This window comes from Mesoplodon bidens (assembly GCF_964165515.1).
Source record: "Mesoplodon bidens genome assembly, chromosome: 4".
NCBI lineage: Eukaryota > Metazoa > Chordata > Mammalia > Artiodactyla > Ziphiidae > Mesoplodon > Mesoplodon bidens.
Genome location: NC_138160.1, coordinates 12394216 through 12415873, shown reverse-complemented (window position 1 = coordinate 12415873; position 21658 = coordinate 12394216). Strand labels below are relative to the sequence as shown.

At 39.9% G+C, this 21658-nt stretch overlaps 1 protein-coding gene across 1 annotated transcript in view; it reads left to right on the top strand.

Moving 5' to 3' along the window:
- DNAH5 (dynein axonemal heavy chain 5) overlaps nt 1-21658 on the top strand; it is a 284476-nt gene that overhangs the window by 123668 nt on the left and 139150 nt on the right. Inside the window, exons 33-35 of the mRNA XM_081232392.1 lie at nt 5811-6023; nt 6761-6985; nt 8612-8784. Of these exons, the coding sequence (XP_081088518.1) occupies nt 5811-6023; nt 6761-6985; nt 8612-8784 (611 nt within the window). The remainder of the gene's footprint in view (nt 1-5810; nt 6024-6760; nt 6986-8611; nt 8785-21658) is intronic.

Genomic DNA, 21658 nt, shown 5'->3' with positions numbered 1-21658 from the left:
GATGATCATATGGTTTTTCTCCTTCAATTTGTTAATATGGTGTATCACGTTGATTGATTTGCATATATTGAAGAATCCTTGCATTCCTGGAATAAACCCCACTTGATCATGGTGTATGATCCTTTTAATGTGCTGTTGGATTCTGTTTGCTAGTATTTTGTGGAGGATTTTTGCATCTATGTTCATCAGTGATATTGGCCTGTAGTTTTCTTTCTTTGTGACATCCTTGTCTGGTTTTGGTATCAAGGTGATGGTGGCCTTGTAGAATGAGTTTGGGAGTGTTCCTCCCTCTGCTATATTTTGGAAGAGTTTCAGAAGGATAGGTGTTAGCTCTTCTCTAAATGATTGATAGAATTCGCCTGTGAAGCCATCTGGTCCTGGGCTTTTGTTTGTTGGAAGATTTTTTATCACAGTTTCAATTTCAGTGCTTGTGATTGGTCTATTCATATTTTCTATTTCTTCCTGATTCAGTCTTGGCAGGTTGTGCATTTCTAAGAATTTGTCCATTTCTTCCAGGTTGTCCATTTTATTGGCATAGAGTTGCTTATAGTAATCTCTCATGATCTTTTGTATTTCTGCAGTGTCAGTTGTTACTTCTCCTTTTTCATTTCTAATTCTATTGATTTGAGTCTTCTCCCTTTTTTTCTTGATGTGTCTGGCTAATCGTTTATCAATTTTGTTTATCTTCTCAAAGAACCAGCTTTTAGTTTTATTGATCTTTGCTATCATTTCATTTCTTTTTCATTTATTTCTGATCTGATTTTTATGATTTCTTTCCTTCTGCTAACTTTGGGATGTTTTTGGTCTTCTTTCTCTAATTGCTTTAGGTGCAAGGTTAGGTTGTTTATTCGAGATGTTTCCTGTTTCTTAAGGTGGGATTGTATTGCTATAAACTTCCCTCTTAGAACTGCTTTTGCTGCATCCCATAGGTTTTGGGTCGTCGTGTCTCCATTGTCATTTGTTTCTAGGTATTTTTTAAATTCCTCTTTGATTTCTTCAGTGATCACTTCGTTATTAAGTAGTGTATTGTTTAGCCTCCATGTGTTTGTATTTTTTACAGCTCTTTTCCTGTAATTGATATCTAGTCTCATAGCATTGTGGTCGGAAAAGATACTTGATACAATTTCAATTTTCTTAAATTTACCAAGGCTTGATTTGTGACCCAAGATATGATCTATCCTGGAGAATGTTCCATGAGCACTTGAGAAAAATGTGTATTCTGTTGTTTTTGGATGGAATGTCCTATAAATATCAATTAAGTCCATCTTGTTTAATGTAGCATTTAAAGCTTGTGTTTCCTTATTTATTTTCATTTTGGATGATCTGTCCATTGGTGAAAGTGGGGTGTTAAAGTCCCCTACTATGAGTGTGTTACTGTCGATTTCTCCTTTTATGGCTGTTAGTATTTGCCTTATGTATTGAGGTGCTCCTATGTTGGGTGCATAAATATTTACAATTGTTATATCTTCTTGGATCGATCCCTTGATCATTATGTAGTGTCCTTCTTTGTCTCTTCTAGTAGTCTTTATTTTAAAGTCTATTTTGTCTGATATGAGAATTGCTACTCCAGCTTTCTTTTGGTTTCCATTTGCATGGAATATCTTTTTCCATCCCGTTACTTTCAGTCTGTATGTGTCTCTAGGTGTGAAGTGGGTCTCTTGTAGACAGCATATATATGGGTCTTGTTTTTGTATCCATTCAGCCAATCTGTGTCTTTTGGTGGGAGCATTTAGTCCATTTACATTTAAGGTAATTATCGATATGTATGTTCCTATTCCCTTTTTCTTAATTGTTTTGGGTTCGTTATTGTAGGTCTTTTACTTCTGTTGTGTTTCTTGCCTAGAGAAGTTCCTTTAGCATTTGTTGTAAAGCTGGTTTGGTGGTGCTGAACTCTCTCAGCTTTTGCTTGTCTGTAAACGTTTTAATTTCTCCATCAAATCTGAATGAGATCCTTGCTGCGTAGAGTAATCTTGGTTGCAGGTTTTTCTCCTTCATCACTTTAATTATGTCCTGCCAGTCCCTTCTGGCTTGTAGAGTTTCTGCTGAGAGATCAGCTGTTATCCTGATGGGGATTCCCTTGTGTGTTATTTGTTGTTTTTGCCTTGCTGCTTTTAATATGATTTCTTTGTGTTTAATTTTTGACAGTTTGATTAATATGTGTCTTGGCGTATTTCTCCTTGGATTTATTCTGTATGGGACTCTCTGTGCCTCCTGGACTTGATTAACTATTTCTTTTCCCATATTAGGGAAGTTTTCAACTATAATCTCTTCAAATATTTTCTCAGTCCCTTTCTTTTTCTCTTCTTCTTCTGGAACCCCTATAATTCGAATGTTGGTGCATTTAATGTTGTCCCAGAGGTCTCTGAGACTGTCCTCTGTTCTTTTCATTCTTTTTTCTTTATTTTGCTCTGCAGCAGTTATTTCCACTATTTTATCTTCCACCTCACTTATCCGTTCTTCTGCCTCAGTTATTCTGCTATTGATCCCATCTAGAGTATTTTTTATTTCATGTATTGTGTTTTTAATCGATGCTTGATTCATCTTTAGTTCTTCTAGGTCCTTGTTAACTGTTTCTTGCATTTTGTCTATTCTATTTCCAAGATTATGGATCATGGAAATAGAATCTTGGATCAGCTTTACCATCATTATTCTGAATTCTTTTTCAGGTAGACTGCCTATTACCTCTTCATTTGTTAGATCTGGTGGGTTTTTATCTTGCTCCTTCTCCTGCTGTGTGTTTTTCTGTCTTCTCATTTTGCTTATGTTACTGTGTTTGGGGTCTCCTTTTTGCAGGCTGCAGGTTCGTAGTTCCCGTTGTTTTTGGTGTCTGTCCCCAGTGGCTAAGGTTGGTTTAGTGGGTTGTGTAGGCTTCCTGGTGGAGGGGACTAGTGCCTGTGTTCTGGTGGATGAGGCTGGATCTTGTCTTTCTGGTGGGCAGGTCCACGTCTGGTGGTGTGTTTTGGGGTGTCTGCGGACTTTTTATGATTTTAGGCCACCTCTCTGCTAATGGGTGGTGTTGTGTTCCTGTCTTGCTAGTTGTTTGGCTTAGGGTGTCCAGCACTGTAGCTTGCTGGTCGTTGAGTGAAGCTGGGTGCTGGTGTTGAGATGGAGATCTCTGGAAGATTTTTGCCGTTTGATATTATGTGGAGCTGGGAGGTCTCTTGTGGACCAGTGTCCTGAAGTTGGCTCTCCCACCTCAGAGGCACAGCACTGACTCCGGGCTCCTCAATTTGGGATGATGTGTTGTCTATTCATGTATTCCACAGATGCAGGGTACATCAAGTTGATTGTGGAGCTTTAATCCGCTGCTTCTGAGGCTGCTGGGAGAGGTTTCCCTTTCTCTTCTTTGTTCTCACAGCTCCTGGGTCTCAGCTTTGGATTTGGCCCCGCCTCTGCGTGTAGGTCGCCGGAGGGCGTCTGTTCTTCGCTCAGACAGGACAGGGTTAAAGGAGCAGCCTCTTCGGGGACTCTGGCTCACTCAGGCCGGGCGGGAGGGAGGGGCACGGAGTGCGGGGCGAGCCTGCAGCGGCAGAGGTCGGCGTGACGTTGCACCAGCCCGAGGCGCGCCGTGCGCTCTCCCAGGGAAGCCGCCCCTGGATCCCGGGACCCCGGCAGTGGCGGGCTGCACAGGCTCCCGGAAGGGCGGTGTGGGCAGTGACCTGCGCTCGCACACAGGCTTCTTGGCGGCGGCAGCAGCAGCCCCAGCGTCCCACGCCCGTCACTGGGCTCCGCGCTTTCAGTCGCGACTCGCGCCCGTCTGTGGAGCCCCTTTAAGCAGCGCTCTTAATCCCCTCTCCTCGCGCACCAGGAAACCAAGAGGGAAGAAAAAGTCTGTTGCCTCTTCGGCAGCTCCAGAGTTTTCCCGGACTCCCTCCCGGCTAGCTGTGGCACATTAGCCCCCTTCAGGCTGAGTTCTCGCCGCCAGCCCCAGTCCTCTCCCTGCGCTCTGACCGAAGCCCGAGCCTCAGCTTCCAGCGCTGCGCGCCCCGGCGGGCGAGCAGACAAGCCTCTCGGGCTGGTGAGTGCCGCTCGGCACCGATCCTCTGTGTGGGGATCTCTCCGCTTTGCCCTACCCAGGTATGTGGGGAGTTTCTTGCCTTTTGGGAGGTCTGGGGTCTTCTGCCAGCGTTCAGTAGGTGTTCTGTAGGGGTTGTTCCACGTGTAGCTGTATTTCTGGCGTATCCGTGGGGAGGAAGGTGATCTCCGCGTCTTACTCTTCCGCCATCTTACCCGGAAGTCCCTAGCAATAACTTCTTAAAAATAAATAGCATTGCTTTTTTTTTTTTTTTCTTGTTGCTGTTCCTACCATAAGGTTTCTACAGCCAGGGGCAGACCCTGGTTTTGTGGGTCCTAAATCTTATAAAATTATAAATACAAACTTATATTCAGGACCTAGAAGGGTCTGTGCAAGTGAGGGGCCCTGAAACTTAAGGCTCATTAGCTTCTTGGTAGATCACTTCTGTGGACAACTAAGGAGGATTTCATTAATACAGACTAAATCTGGGCCCAAGGGAACAATATCCCACTTACTAGAGAACAAAACAACAACAAACATTTGCATTTACTTTATAGTTTGCATCACAGTTGTTCCTTGGTGTCTGTGGGGAGGATTGGTTCCAGGACCCCAGCAGATACCAACATCTGTGGAGGCTTAAGTCTCATATAAAATACTATAATATTTGGATATACCTACACATGGTTTCTAGACTACTTATAATACAATACAATGTAAGGGTTATGTAAATAGTTGCCAGCATGTGACAAATTCAAGTTTTGCTTTTTGGAACTTTCTGGAATTTTTTTTTTCAAGTATTGATCAGAGGTTGGTTGAGTTTGTGGATTCAGAAACCGTGGATATGGAGGGCCAACTGTATTTTGTATAACTGGCATGAGTGTCCTGTAAGGTGAGTTGGGAAGTAGGACAGGCATGATTTTTTTTTTTTTTTTTTTTTTTTTTTTGGTACGCGGGCCTTGCACTGCTGTGGCCTCTCCCATTGCGGAGCACAGGCTCCGGATGCACAGGCTCAGCAGCCATGGCTCACGGGCCCAGCCGCTCCACGGCATGTGGGATCTTCCCAGACCGGGGCATGAACCCACGTCCCCTGCATCGGCAGGCGGACTCTCAACCACTGCGCCACCAGGGAAGCCCTACAGGCATGATTTTTAATGACTGAATAGAAGCAAGAAATTTAGTCTCCGAGATGTGTCTTCCAACATTGGAAGGTCAGTGAATAGCACAGCACCATTTGAACCATATTTTAGAATTCCAAATACTCCACATATTCTCATTATGCCATATTGCATGGAAATTGAAGTGAAATGACCAGTCTAGGAGCTGGGTTTACATTAGAATATATTATGTGCAACCAACAGCTCCTGTAAAGAGCACAATGTTTAGTATAGAATTGGAATTGCCTTGTTAGATGTTTGCATTGATCATTTTGACCAGGTCATTGCTAATGTCAACTTGATAATCTCGTGGTGTGGATGACAGGGTCTTAGAGAGTCCTATTTCATCTTGGGAAACTTTAGAGATCTTTTTGATTATCACATTTGTATTGAACATTTCTCTTAGAAAACAAGTTTTCCCCTCTCCGGTATAGACTATTTGAAATTGATTTAGTATTCCCTTTTCGATTTCATGGATAGCTTTTTAAAAAATTGTTTTGGAATTGATTTTATATCATACTTTGCCTTTTATTTTATAAAATGTGGCTTAACTTTCTACAGGAAGGATAACATTGACAAGAGGGCAATGGAGGAATTCATTCTTTGTGTAAATATAGCTTCTTTTTGGGCTTCTAACACAGATCTATGATCGCATTCTGTCAGTTTCCTCTCGAGAGGGTGAGACGATTGAATTGGATAAACCCGTGATGGCAGAGGGCAATGTGGAAGTTTGGCTTAATTCTCTCTTGGAGGAATCTCAGGCCTCATTACATCTTGTGATTCGCCAGGCAGCTGCAAATATTCAAGAAACAAGTTTCCAACTGATTGAATTTCTTTCTTCCTTCCCTGCTCAGGTCAGTGTATTGAAATTGGAAAGTATTTTTTATAGAATAGTCATTTTAGATCTCAGATATTGTCTATTGTAAACTACACAACTGCCTATAGTTTAACTCTAGACCAATATTAAGATTTTCATTAGGATTTGTTAAATATAGATAAGCTTAAATATTTCAACTACAGATTATTTGGTGTTATGTATCTGTATCTATACATATATATTTATAAATATACATATATTTGTGCTGAGATATTTGATATGTTTTCTTTAACTTAAAATATTTTTTTTCCTACTGAATCTCTTCAGTACATAAATCATAAAATGTACTGAGTGTGTTTTACCAGAAAAATGAGAAATATGTTTCAGCAATAAAATACAGAAAATGATGTTTTCTTAGTCATGTGATCAATAGAGATTTTGCGTCTACTATGTGTAAACCCTGTGTTAGTTTGGGGAAAGTAGGTTTAAGACGTATTCTTTCCGAACCAGTTACTTAAAATCTATCTAGGGAGAAATATGACTTAGAATGAGAAGAAAAAAACTGTAGACATGTCATGAGGCTGTATATACTTAATTGTCAGGTAAACAATATGAATAGAGTCTCCATAGGTTTTGAAACAACCCATCAAGTTGATGTAATCAAGGATGGCCTGACATTTGCATAATAATCACAGCTGTTTACTATATTGTGATTTCTATATAAGTATATTCATATGCCATACGCACTCATAAAGCCTTCTTTATTTCCATAAGGTTGGATTATTAGGAATTCAAATGATATGGACACGGGATTCAGAAGAGGCTCTTAGAAATGCCAAGTTTGATAAAAAAATCATGCAGAAAACCAATCAGTCTTTCCTGGAGCTACTGAACACACTGATAGACATGACAACCAAGGATCTGAGTTCCGTGGAACGAGTTAAATATGAGACTTTGATTACTATTCATGTGCACCAAAGAGATATCTTTGATGACCTGGTAAATGCTTTACAAACGCTGTGGCATATACAGAAAAGCGAATAGTAGAAACTATCTTTGTTTACCCACTGGGAATAGTTTGAATGAATTCAAAGAAAAGGTAAAATTCAGGCAAAGAAGCATCTTCATGATGAGAGATTGTTTGTCAGACTTTCTTTTCAGTCTTTAGCTGAAATTTCAGCTCTTTTCCAATGATCTCGGCTAAGGTGTTTTGGAGGCAATTAGACCTTATTTTAAAATTCTTTATGTGATCATTGTTAATGCTGAAATGTCATGTAGCATCTTGAAAATCTTTTATTTGTCTTGTGCTCCTTTTGGTTATTAGATTGAAGATGACCAGTTTCTTGCTACAGAAATAATAAGTGATATTGCTAGTAGAACTGCTTAGTAGTTCCTTTAAGGCTCTTCATAAATCACAGCTTTAACAAGTTTTGCTACATTTTATGTCATTGATTGCAAATGGTCTTCCCTAATATAGTTTGTGACATTCAGGAGACATGCGGATTTTGCCTTTAAAGAAAGAACAGGGATGGAAAAGGGAGTTTTGTAGCTACAGAAAATAGGAAATGGGAAAAGAAATGATATTTGTCCTCTACTATAAAATACAATATTAGATAACAGGCATGAAGCTCTTATTTTCATAATAATTTTCTGGATCGTGTCTCACCCCGTTATTTAAAAAAGATTATGTAAGATTGGTTCTGATGTAATGGAAATAAAGGCAATGCATTCAAGCTGTTATGTGCTAATCTCCTCTCTTAATAGTTAAGCACACTCTTTGCCTCAATGAGAAATAAAGGGCTCAGGGTAGTTTTAGATTTCTTATTTGTCAAAGAAAAATGATTAAAGTGGCTTAAAATTTTGGTTAAAAATATTCAGACAGGGCCTCCCTGGTGGCGCAGTGGTTGAGAGTCTGCCTGCCGATGCAGGGGATACGGGTTCGTGCCCCGGTCTGGGAGGATCCCATATGCTGCGGAGCGGCTGGGCCCGTGAGCCATGGCCTCTGGGCCTGCGCGTCCGGAGCCTGTGCTCCGCAACGGGAGAGGCCACAACAGTGAGAGGCCCGCATACCGCAAAAAGAAAAAAAAAAAAAAAATATTCAGACAAAAGCATTGCTGGGCAATAACCTGCCATTTAGATGTTAGAAATTTTGGCCTGCTGCAAATCCTAGGAAGGGTAATTAACGGATTAAAAAGAACCCCCAAGAATGTACTTTATCATAATCATAAGCGATGACTTTTTTTTCCTAATGAGATTGTTTAGTTCTATCTTTGTAAGCCAAATGTGTTTTTTCATAGGTTGTATTTCATGGTTAGGACTGTGGTATTGGACCTTTAAGGGTGAAATTTAAGAAATGAACACCTTCCTCTTAAAATAGATCATGTTATTTAAATTGAGGGCCACAATTAGTTTCTCTTAACTTCTCCTTTTCTCATATCGTTGAAAGTATCTTTTTTTGCTGATCAATAAATGAATGGGTTGGATGGTGATGTAGTTGACATCTCCCAAGTAGTTGGGCTGTCTTTGCATTCCATTAACTTCACATTATGATCTACCTGAATGCTAATGCATATCGTTAATAAGCGGTTCTCATCTCAGTTTTAACACATACCTTTTGCATTTCAGTGTCACATGCATATCAAGAGCCCTACAGACTTCGAGTGGCTGAAACAGTGCAGATTTTATTTTAACGAAGATTCCGACAAGATGATGATTCACATCACAGATGTGCCGTTCATATACCAGAATGAGTTTGTAGGCTGCACTGACAGGCTCGTTATAACTCCCCTCACAGACAGGTGATGGAAGGGTTCTGTGAATCCTCAACCTCTCCCTCCTCCACCCCCAACCTTCTAATTCTCTCCAGGTGCTCAAGGGATTTTTGGCTGATGGTCTCTTTAGGGTTTACAGGCTCTTTTATATTAAAGTCTTCGAAATACGGTATGTTTAGCTTTACACACATGTCTTCACATGGAATTTAGTAGGTTTGTGACTAAAACAGACTTTGCTTCCTTTACCTTCAGTCTTATAGAGTCTAAGTTTAAATGACCTCCGTGGACATCAAATGGGAAAAAAGCGAATTAATCGCTATGTATCAATAGGTGCAAATCACCATGGGCTTTGAGGGCTGCTTTAGGGAACTGTGGCACTTATTGTCATTACAGAGATAATAAAGTGGTTTTTTAGCAGGAAAGAAATTGAGTATGAACATTGGTGAATCGTGATGGAGAGGACATTGACCTGTCCTGCCCTCTGCCTTTTACCAACTGTGTTAGCCAGAGCCACCATGCAGTTTCCCTGGACTCAGTTTCCTCATCTGTAAGATGTACTAGGTTATCTCTAGGGGCCCTTCCTCCATGGCTAATAGCCTGTAATTCACTTAGTTTAATTTGAGCTTTGTGGCATCAGCTAATTGTATATGTGCTGTTCAGGGATGCTTTGAATACTTATGTTGGACAAAATGGCTGAGTGTTAAAATCAACATTGGGCCTAAGGAGAAGCTAAAGCTGAATATCAATCATTTTCACAGGATGAACCCCTGGGCTATTAGATTGAAAATATTATCGGACAAAGTATAAAAGTTTGAGGTAATAGCCCTGTCTGTGAGATTTTTCCCTCCGCTCAGTTGTGATACTGAATGAAATGCTCACTTTTACCTGAGGATTGAGGAGTAGCAGAAGATTTTACTGTCCTTTTCTCCTCACATTTTCTTTGTCTTCATACACTCCATATTCCTTCTTATGTCTCATTAAAGATGATTTCTTTTTTTCTTTTTTAAATTTTTATTGGAGTTTAGTTCATTTATAGATGTTAGTTTCAGGTGTACAGCAAAGTGAATTAGTTGTACATAAACATATATCCACTCTTTTTTTAGATTCTTTTCCATATAGGCCGTTACAGAGTACTGAGTAGACTTCCCTGTGCTACACACTAGGTTCTTATTAGTTATCTATTTTATATATGTCAATAGTAGTGTGTGTATATCAATCCCAATCTCCCAATTTATCCCTCCCCCCCATATCCCCTGGTAACCATATATTTATTTTCTACAAAAGATGGTTTCTACTGGATGCTTTTGGATGTCTTTTTGGAGTTGTTCTCTTTGTTTTGAAGTGCAGAGGTGAATAATGACAAAATGTGGAGAATTCCTAGAAACACTTGTAACAGCGATTTCACACCTTCTCTCCTTGCAAACCTCAAGCATTCCCCTCCCTTCCTCTCTCGACCGAAGGCCCCATTTCCTGTTTTACTGAGAAGATAGGTGCTACCACAGGAGAGGACCTGCACTCATTCCCCACCATCATGTCTGCCAACCGAGCCCCTATGCTTATGCTGTCCACTTTCTCTCCTGGTTTTAGGGATGGATTTTGTGCTGCCATCCAAAGCCAACACCTTCCACTGAAACAGTTATTTTCTCTCTGGGAGCATCATCAATTTTCACTTTCCGCTGGATCATTCTCATCAACGTACAATGTGCTATAATGGCTTCCAGAAAGGAAATTCTACCGTGAATCCTCTAGTTTCCCTCCCATTTCTGTACTCCCATCAAAACGCCTCAAAATCACAGTTTTTTCTATCTATTTTACCTTGAATTCACACCATTCAGGTTCTATAGATTAGTTTTCTGTTGCTTTCATAACAGATGACCACACGTTTAGAAGCTTAAACAACACGAATTATTTCACAGTTGCATATGTCAGAAATGTGGCGCACACCTTGTTGGACTAACATCAGGTGTCAGCAGGACTGTGGTCCCTCCTGGAGTCTCTAGGGGAGAATCTGCTTTTTGTTTTTTAGTTTGTTGGCAGAATTCTTTTTCTCGTGGTTGCAGGACCTATGTCCCCACTTCCCTGCGGACTGTCAGCTGAGGTCTGTACCCAGCATCTGAAGGCTGCCGTACTCCTTGGCTTGTGGCCCCTTCCTTCATCTTCACAGCCACAACCATGGGTTGAGGCTCCTTCATGCTTCCGGTCTCTTTTCCTTTTCCCGTCTCATGTCTCTGACCCAGTCTTCCGCCTCCCTCTTCCCCTTTTAAGGACTCATGAGATTAGATGGGGTCCACTGCGTAATCCAGGATAATCTCCCCATCTCAAGGCCTTTCACATTAATTGCATCTGCAAAGTCCCTTTAGCTGTGTAAGTTAACATATTTACAAGTTCCAGGGATTGGGATGTGGATATCTTTGGGGGACCATTATTCTGCCCATCACACTTTCTTCCCCCGAGTAGGGCAGTCACCCAGATCCTCATGTTGCTAAAGCCAACGATCATTTCTAGTTCTGACCTTCCTTGACTAGTCAGCAGCATTTGCATAGGTGATCGCTATCTCCTTTTTGATACATTTTCTTCATGTGGCTTCCAGGACACAACATTCACCTAGTTCCTCTTGTTCTGGTTGTCCCTTCATACCGTCTCCTACTGGTTCCTCTTCATCTTCTTGACCCCTAATCACTGAACGCACCGAGGCTCTTCTCCATCACTCACTCCTCAGGTGATCTCACATGGCTTTAAATATCATCTAGATGTGGACTCCTCAATCTCTGCACCCTGACAGGACTTCTCCCTTGAACTCCAGACACATACATTCACTTGCCTATGTGACATGTTTTCTTGGATGCTTACTGGGAATTCACACTTATGGTTGATTGTCCCCCCACAAAACTGCCCTCTTCTCTGGCTTTGTAAATGGCAATTCCATCCTTCAGTTGCTCAAGCCAAAATCCTTGGAGCATCCTTGATGCCTTTCTTTCTCTCACTTTATTATCCAATCTATCAAGTTTGGTCACCACCACTTCAGAACTCACTTAGGATGTGACCACTTTTCTCCCCTTTGCTGTTATCATGTTAGTCCAGGCCACCATCATGTCTAGGCTGGATGACTGCAATAGTCTTTTATCTGGTTTCCTGCTTCTGCCATTGCCTCTCAATTCAGACACTGGAATATAAGTCAGATCCTGTCATCCCTTTGCCTTCATCTCCACTGTCTTTCCATCTCACCCAAAGTAAAAGCCAATGTCCTTACATTGGCCTATAAGACCTGCCATGATCTGATCCCTGCTACTCTTTCTCCTTCCTCATTGAGCTCCAGCTACTTGCTCCTTGGCTGTTCCTTGAACAGTCTCAGCACACTGCTGCCTCAGGACCCTTGCACTTGCTGTTGCCTTAACTGGGAACGCTTTTCCCTTTGATACTGGCATAGCTCACCTCCTCTTCTCCAGGTCTCCGATTGAATGTCATCGCACATGGGTCTTTGGACCTGACACATTTGAAGCAGCAATCCCCACACTCCTGAACACTCCTAACCAGCTTTATTTTTCCTGTTTTCTACTTTTGAATAGTCTATTTCCTTCCTTGAGGATATCAGGTATATCCTTTGAGGTATAGACTTCCTGTGATTTATTCACTGCTCCTAGAACAGTCCTGTTCCATAATAGGTACTAAAAAAAATTTCCCAAATGAATGAAGAAATGTTTATTTTCAAAGTCACATCTTTGTGGTGAAAAAATTAAATAGTACCTAAAGGTATAAAATGGAAAATATGAGAGGAAAATTTTTCTATTTTTTCAAAATGATTAGTAGTTTATTTTCTCTCTAAGAAATTTCAAATGCTTATATGTCAGGATTCTTTTTAACTTTCACATATAGGTATCAGATTATACAAACATTTTTGCAACTTGATTCTTTCACTGTATTCATTGTCTTGTATATATTTCTGTATCAAAAAACTTGAGAACTTTAAAAGCAAAGTATGTAAGTGGAGGTGATCCTAAAGTTTGTTTCCCCCTGTTTCACTCTAAATGTTCACTTGTTTGTTCTTCTCTAAGTTGATTATGGGAGGAGTGAGTCACCATTTTTTGCTGGTCATTGGGATTGCATTGCAAGATTGGCTGCCTTTTTACAAAAGAATTCCTCACTAAGATTGATACTTGAATAAAACAAAGGCCAGAGACCTTGACATCTTGTCAGCTTTTCACTGACTGCCCTGTGAATATTCAACAATGTTGATAGTGATAGTCTCTGGGAAACGTGACGTCAGTTGGATGGCGTTGCAGATATTTCAGATGATAAAATAGTCAATAAATAAGCTAAAAGCATATAGTGCCTTTTTCGAAAAGCTCATGGTATTTTTCATGACCAGTCCTTCCTTCTACTTCTGAGCACAAGTCGAGAAGTCTGGAATCTTTCTTACTACAGTAAGTCCCCTACATACAAATGAGTTCCATTCCAAGAGCGCGTTCGTAAGTGCAATTTGTTTGTAAGTCCAGCAAATTTAGCCTAGGTACCCAACTAACACAATCGGCTATATGGTACTGTACTGTAATAGATTTATAATACTTTTCACAAAAATAATACATAAAAAACAAACACAAAAAATAAAGAAAACATGTTTAATCTTACAGTACGGTGCCTTGAAAAGTACAGTACAACAGCTGGCATCCAGGGGCTGGCATCGAGTGAACAGGCAAATAGAGTTACTGACTGGAGGAGGGAGAGGAGGTGGGAGGTGGTAGAGCTGAAGGATTGTCAGCAATAGGAGATGGAGAGAAAGCTGCAATTTCACTCATGCATGATGTTGATGGAACGCACGTTCGCATCTTTGAAAATTTGCAACTTTAAGGTTCGTATGTAGGGGACTTGCTGTACTGCTATCACTTAAGACTGAGGGCAGGAGGAATTGAAAACTGATGGAGACATCTTATCTTCTTGATAAGAAATGTAAACAGGGGAATTCCCTGGTGGTCCAGTGGTTAGAACTCTGTGCTCTCACTGTAGAGGACCTGGGTTTGATCCCTGGTGGGGCAACTAACATCCCACAAGCTGTGCAGTGTGGCCAAAAAAAAAAAAAAAAAAAAAAAACGTAGACAGGCCTCACGACATGTGTTCTTTCTCTGACATATTCTTACAGCTTCCGTGAGTTATACCTGGATCTTGGCCATTGGGCTGTGTAGTCTTGGCCAAGACAGCTAACCTTTCTGAGTCCCTTCTTTTGGAATCATTGTGTGGACTAGAGGTAATGTAGGTAGGGACCCAGCACTGGGCCTGCCACTGAGTAAATGTTAATAATTGTTAACAGTGTTGCTATGACTATTGTTTTTCATTCTTTCTTTTTTTTTTTTGTTTAGAATTTTTTATTTAAAAAATTTTATTTATTTATTTATTTTTGGCTGCGCTGGGTCTTTGTTGCTATATGTGGGCTTTCTCTAGTTGCAGCGAGTGGGGGCTACTGTTCATTGTGGTACACCGGCTTCTCATTGCGGTGGCTTCTCTTCTGGAGCATGGGCTCTAGGCACACGGGCTTCAGTAGTTGTGGGACACAGGCTCAGGAGTTGTGGCTCATGGGCTCTAGAGCACAGGCTTAGTAGTTGTGGCACATGGGCTTAGTTGCTCTGCGGCATGTGGGATCTCCTGAGACCAGGGCTCGAGCTTGTGTCCTCTGCATTGACAGGTGGATTCTTAACCACTGCGCCACCAGGGAAGCCCTAGAATTTTTTTTTTTTTTTTTTTTTTTTTTTTTTTTTTTTTTTTTTTTAGTCTTGAAAAATTTATTGCAAAAAGTGATAGAATTCATACAGTTCTTTCCTGCAATTCAGTTAGAAGAGTATTCCAAAATATCTTAATTTATTTTTTCTTTGTCACACTTGATTTATCTGAAATCAAGAGTTGTAAACATTTTAAGTCTAAATAAAATATGTATTTATTAAAGGTGAGACAAATTATACTTTTACAAATAATTCCATGTTTAACATAAAATTATCAAGACTTTTTCACTCTACAGAATGATTTTTATTTTTTAATTAAGTGAATTAGCATTTGATATAGATATCTGTTAGATTTACAAACTATTTCTCATCAAAATCCAGATTTTGAGTTTAATTTGAAAAGACAGAGAAGATCTGATAATCCTGATCTTATCTCAATATTCCAATAATTCGCCATTCTTGAGATCTGGCTATCATTCTACATTTTGCCACAAATCTTACCAATTTCTACCACATTTATAAACTGACTCATGTATTTAAGATACCTTTTTGAAATCTCTGGACATTCACATTTCCGATCCTTGATGCAGAGTGTACAAGAGAAAGTAACTATTAAAATATCATTAAGGACACCACTAAATGCAGCCACTTGGCTTTTTTGTTTTTTGATTGGTTTTATTTTGCTTTGCTTTTTTTTTTTTTTTTTTTTTTTTTTTTTTTTTTTTTAAGTTTATTTATTTATTTTTTTAATTAGTTTCTGCTTTATAACAAAGTGAATCAGTCAAACATATACATCTGTTCCCACATCCCTTCCCTCATGCATCTCCCTCCCTCCCACCCTCCCCATCCCACCCCTCCAGGCGGTCACAAAGCACCGAGCTGATCTCCCTGTGCTCTGCGGCTGCTTCCCACTATCTATCTACCTTACGTTTGGTAGTGTATACACGTCCATGCCTCTCTTTCGCCTTGTCACAGCCCACCCTTCCCCCTCCCCATATCCTCAAGTCCATTCTCAAGTAGGTCTGCGTCTTCATTCCCGTTTTGCCCCTAGGTTCTTCATGACATTTTTTTTTTTAAATTCCGTATATATGTGTTAGCATACGGTATTTGTCTTTCTCTTTCTGACTAACTTCACTCTGTATGACAGACTCTAGGTCTATCCACCTCATTACAAATAGCTCAGTTTCGTTTCTTTTTATGGCTGAGTAATATTCCATTGTATATATGTGCCACATCTTCTTTATCCATTCATCCGATGATGGACACTTAGGTTGTTTCCAGCTCCGGGCTATTGTGAATAGAGCTGCAATGAACATTTTGGTACATGTCTCTTTTTGAATTATGGTTTTCTCAGGGTATATGCCCAGTAGTGGGATTGCTGGGTCATATGGTAGTTCTATTTGTAGTTTTTTAAGGAACCTCCATACCGTTCTCCATAGTGGCTGTACCAATTCACATTCCCACCAGCAGTGCAAGAGTGTTCCCTTTTCTCCACACCCTCTCCAGCATTTATTGTTTCTAGATTTCTCTTTTTTTTTTTTTAATTAGTTTCTGCTTTATAACAAAGTGAATCAGTCATACATATACATCTGTTCCCACATCCCTTCCCTCATGCATCTCCCTCCCTCCCACCCTCCCCATCCCACCCCTCCAGGCGGTCACAAAGCACCGAGCTGATCTCCCTGTGCTCTGCGGCTGCTTCCCACTATCTATCTACCTTACGTTTGGTAGTGTATATATGTCCATGCCTCTCTTTCGCTTTGTCACAGCTTACCCTTCCCCCTCCCCATATCCTCAAGTCCATTCTCAAGTAGGTCTGTGTCTTTATTCTCGTTTTGCCCCTAGGTTCTTCATGACATTTTTTTTTTTAAATTCCGTATATATGTGTTAGCATACGGTATTTGTCTTTCTCTTTCTGACTAACTTCACTCTGTATGACAGACTCTAGGTCTATCCACCTCATTACAAATAGCTCAGTTTCGTTTCTTTTTATGGCTGAGTAATATTCCATTGTATATATGTGCCACATCTTCTTTATCCATTCATCCGATGATGGACACTTAGGTTGTTTCCAGCTCCGGGCTATTGTGAATAGAGCTGCAATGAACATTTTGGTACATGTCTCTTTTGGAATTATGGTTTTCTCAGGGTATATGCCCAGTAGTGGGATTGCTGGGTCATATGGTAGTTCTATTTGTAGTTTTTTAAGGAACCTCCATACCGTTCTCCATAGTGGCTGTACCAATTCACATTCCCACCAGCAGTGCAAGAGTGTTCCCTTTTCTCCACACCCTCTCCAGCATTTATTGTTTCTAGATTCCTTGATGATGGCCATTCTGACTGGTGTGAGATGATATCTCATTGTAGTTTTGATTTGCATTTCTCTAATGATTAATGATGTTGAGCATTCTTTCATGTGTTTGTTGGCAGTCTGTATATCTTCTTTGGAGAAATGCCTATTTAAGTCTTCTGCCCATTTTTGGATTGGGTTGTCTGTTTTTTTGCTATTGAGCTGCATGAGCTGTTTATAAATTTTGGAGATTAATCCTTTGTCAGTTGCTTCATTTGCAAATATTTTCTCCCATTCTGAGGGTTGTCTTTTGGTCTTCTTTATGGTTTCCTTTGCTGTGCAAAAGCTTTGAAGTTTCATTAGGTCCCATTTGTTTATCTTTGTTTTTATTTCCATTTCTCTAGGAGGTGGGTCCAAAAGGATCTTGCTGTGATTTATGTCATAGAGTGTTCTACCTATGTTTTCCTCTAAGAGTTTGATAGTTTCTGGCCTTACATTTAAGTCTTTAATCCATTTTGAGCTTATTTTTGTGTATGGTGCTAGGGAATGATCTAATCTCAAACTTTTACATGTCCCTGTCCAGTTTTCCCAGCACCACTTATTGAAGAGGCTGTCCTTTCTCCACTGTACATTCCTGCCTCCTTTATCAAAGATAAGTTGGCCATATGTGCGTGGGTTTATCTCTGGGCTTTCTATCCTGATCCACTGATCTATCTTTCTGTTTTTATGCCAGTACCAGACTGTCTTAATTACTGTAGCTTTGTAGTATAGTCTGAAGTCAGGGAGCCTGATTCCTCCAGCTCCGTTTTTCGTTCTCAAGATTGCTTTAGCTATTCGGGGCCTTTTGTTTTTCCAAACAAATTTTGAAATTTTTTGTTCTAGTTCTGTGAAAAATGCCATTGGTAGTTTGATAGGGATTGCATTGAATCTGTAGATTGCTTTCGGTAGTAGAGTCATTTTCACAATATTGATTCTTCCAATCCAGGAGCATGGTATATCTCTCCATCTATTTGTATCATCTTTAATTTCTTTCATCAGTGTCTTATAGTTTTCTGCATACAGGTCTTTTGTCTCCTTAGGTAGGTTTATTCCTAGATATTTTATTCTTTTTGTTGCGATGGTAAATGGGAGTGTTTTCTTGATTTCATTTTCAGATGTTTCATCATTAGTGTATAGGAATGCCAGAGATTTCTGTACATTAATTTTATATCCTGCTACTTTACCAAATTCATTGATTAGCTCTAGTAGTTTTTCGGTAGCATCTTTAGGATTCTCTATGTATAGTATCATGTCATCTGCAAACAGTGACAGCTTTACTTCTTCTTTTCCAATTTGGATTCCTTTTATTTCCTTTTCTTCTCTGATTGCTGTGGCTAAAACTTCTAAAACTATGTTGAATAAGAGTGGTGAGAGTGGGCAGCCTTGTCTTGTTCCTGATCTTAGTGGAAATGGTTTCAGTTTTTCACCATTGAGGACAATGTTGGCTGTGGGTTTGTCATATATGGCCTTTATTATGTTGAGGAAAGATCCCTCTATACCTACTTTCTGCAGGGTTTTTATCATAAATGGGTGTTGAATTTTGTCGAAAGCTTTCTCTGCATCTATTGAGATGATCATATGGTTTTTCTCCTTCAACTTGTTAATATGGTGTATTACATTGATTGATTTGCGTATATTGAAGAATCCTTGCATTCCTGGGATAAACCCCACTTGATCATGGTGTATGATCCTTTTAATGTGCTGTTGGATTCTGTTTGCTAGTATTTTGTTGAGGATTTTTGCATCTATGTTCATCAGTGATATTGGCCTGTAGTTTTCTTTCTTTGTGACATCCTTGCCTGGTTTTGGTATCAAGGTGATGTCGGCCTCGTAGAATGAGTTTGGGAGTGTTCCTCCCTCTGCTATATTTTGGAAGAGTTTGAGAAGGATAGGTGTTAGCTCTTCTCTAAATGTTTGATAGAATTCACCTGTGAAGCCATCTGGTCCTGGGCTTTTGTTTGATGGAAGATTTTTAATCACAGTTTCAATTTCAGTGCTTGTGATTGGTCTATTCATATTTTCTATTTCTTCCTGAGTCAGTCTTGGCAGGTTGTGCATTTCTAAGAATGTGTCCATTTCTTCCAGGTTGTCCATTTTATTGGAATAGAGTTGCTTATAGTAATCTCTCATAATCTTTTGTATTTCTGCAGTGTCAGTTGTTACTTCTCCTTTTTCATTTCTAATTCTATTGATTTGAGTCTTCTCCCTTTTTTTCTTGATGAGTCTGGCTAATGGTTTATCAATTTTGTTTATCTTCTCAAAGAACCAGCTTTTAGTTTGGTTGATCTTTGCTATCGTTTCCTTCATTTCTTTTTCATTTATTTCTGATCTGATCTTTATGATTTCTTTCCTTCTGCTAGCTTTGGGGTATTTTTGTTCTTCTTTCTCTAATTGCTTTAGGTGCAGGGTCAGGTTGTTTACTCGAAATGCTTCCTGTTTCTTAAGGTGGGATTGTATTGCTATAAACTTCCCCCTTAGAACTGCTTTTGCTGCGTCCCATAGGTTTTGGGTCGTCGTGTCTCCATTGTCATTTGTTTCTAGGTATTTTTAAATTTCCTCTTTGATTTCTTCAGTGATCACTTCGTTATTGAGTAGTGTATTGTTTAGCCTCCATGTGTTTGTATTTTTTACAGATCTTTTCCTGTAATTGATGTCTAGTCTCATAGCATTGTGGTCGGAGAAGATACTTGATACAATTTCAATTTTCTTAAAATTACCGAGGCTTGATTTGTGACCCAAGATATGATCTATCCTGGAGAATGTTCCATGAGCACTTGAGAAAAATGTGTATTCTGTTGTTTTTGGATGGAATGTCCTATAAATATCAACTAAGTCCATCTCGTTTAATGTATCATTTAAAGCTTGTGTTTCCTTATTTATTTTCATTTTGGATGATCTGTCCATTGGTGAAAGTGGGGTGTTAAAGTCCCCTACTATGAGTGTGTTACTGTCGATTTCCCCTTTTATGGCTGTTAGTATTTGCCTTATGTATTGAGGTGCTCCTATGTTGGGTGCATAAATATTTACAATTGTTATATCTTCTTCTTGGATTGATCCCTTTATCGTTATGTAGTGTCCTTCCTTGTCTCTTCTAATAGTCTTTATTTTAAAGTCTATTTTGTCTGATATAAGAATTGCTACTCCAGCTTTCTTTTGATTTCCATTTGCATGGAATATCTTTTTCCATCCCTTTACTTTCAATCTGTATGTGTCTCTAGGTCTGAAGTGGGTCTCTTGTAGACAGCATATATATGGGTCTTGTTTTTGTATCCATTCAGCCACTCTGTGTCTTTTGGTGGGAGCATTTAGTCCATTTACATTTAAGGTAATTATTGATATGTATGTTCCTATTCCCATTTCCTTAATTGCTTTGGGTTCGTTATTGTAGGTATATTCCTTCTGTTGTGTTTCTTGCCTAGAGAAGTTCCTTTAGCATTTGTTGTAAAGCTGGTTTGGTGGTGCTGAACTCTCTCAGCTTTTGCTTGTCTGTAAAGGTTTTAATTTCTCCATCAAATCTGAATGAGATCCTTGCTGGGTAGAGTAATCTAGGTTGCAGGTTTCTCTCCTTCATCACTTTAATTATGTCCTGCCACTCCCTTCTGGCTTGTAGGGTTTCTGCTGAGAGATCAGCTGTTAACCTTATGGGGATTCCCTTGTGTGTTATTTGTTGTTTTTGCCTTGCTGCTTTTAATATGATTTCTTTGTGTTTAATTTTTGACAGTTTGATTAATATGTGTCTTGGTGTATTTCTCCTTGGATTTATTCTGTATGGGACTCTCTGTGCCTCCTGGACTTGATTAACTATTTCCTTTCCCAAATTAGGGAAGTTTTCAACTATAATCTCTTCAAATATTTTCTCAGTCCCTTTCTTTTTCTCTTCTTCTTCTGGAACCCCTATAATTCGAATGTTGGTGCGTTTAATGTTGTCCCAGAGATCTCTGAGACTCTCCTCTGTTCTTTTCATTCTTTTTTCTTTATTTTGCTCTGCATCAGTTATTTCCACTATTTTATCTTCCACCTCACTTATCCGTTCTTCTGCCTCAGTTATTCTGCTATTGATCCCATCTAGAGTATTTTTCATTTCATTTATTGTGTTTTTAATCGATGCTTGATTCATCTTTAGTTCTTCTAGGTCCTTGTTAACTGTTTCTTGCATGTTGTCTATTCTATTTCCAAGATTATGGATCATGGAAATAGAATCTTGGATCAGCTTTACTATCATTATTCTGAATTCTTTTTCAGGTAGACTGCCTATTACCTCTTCATTTGTTAGGTCTGGTAGGTGTTTATCTTGCTCCTTCACCTGCTGTGTGTTTTTCTGCCTTCTCATTTTGCTTATGTTACTGTGTTTGGGGTCTCCTTTTTGCCGGCTGCAGATTCGTAGTTCCCGTTGTTTTTGGTGTCTGACCCCAGTGGCTAAGGTTGTTTCAGTAGGTTGGGTAGGCTTCCTGGTGGGGGGGACTAATTCCTGTGCTCTGGTGGTTGAGGCTCGATCTTGTCTTTCTGGTGGACAGGTCCACGTCTGGTGGTGTGTTTTGGGGTGCCTATGGCCTTATTATGTTTTTAGGTAGCCTCTCTGCTAATGGGTGGGGTTGTGTTCCTGCCTTGCTAGTTGCTTGGCATAGGGTGACCCGCACTGTAGCTTGCTGGTCGTTGACTGAAGCTGGGTGCTGGTGTTGGGATGGAGATCTCTGGGAGATTTTCGCTGCTTGATATTATGTGGAGCTGGGAGGTCTCTTGTGGACCCGTGTCCTGAAGTTGGCTCTCCCACTTCAGAGGCACAGCACTGGCTCCTGGCTGCAGCACCAAGAGCCTTTCATCCACCCGGCTCAGAGTAACAGGGAGAAAAAGTAGAAAGAAAGAA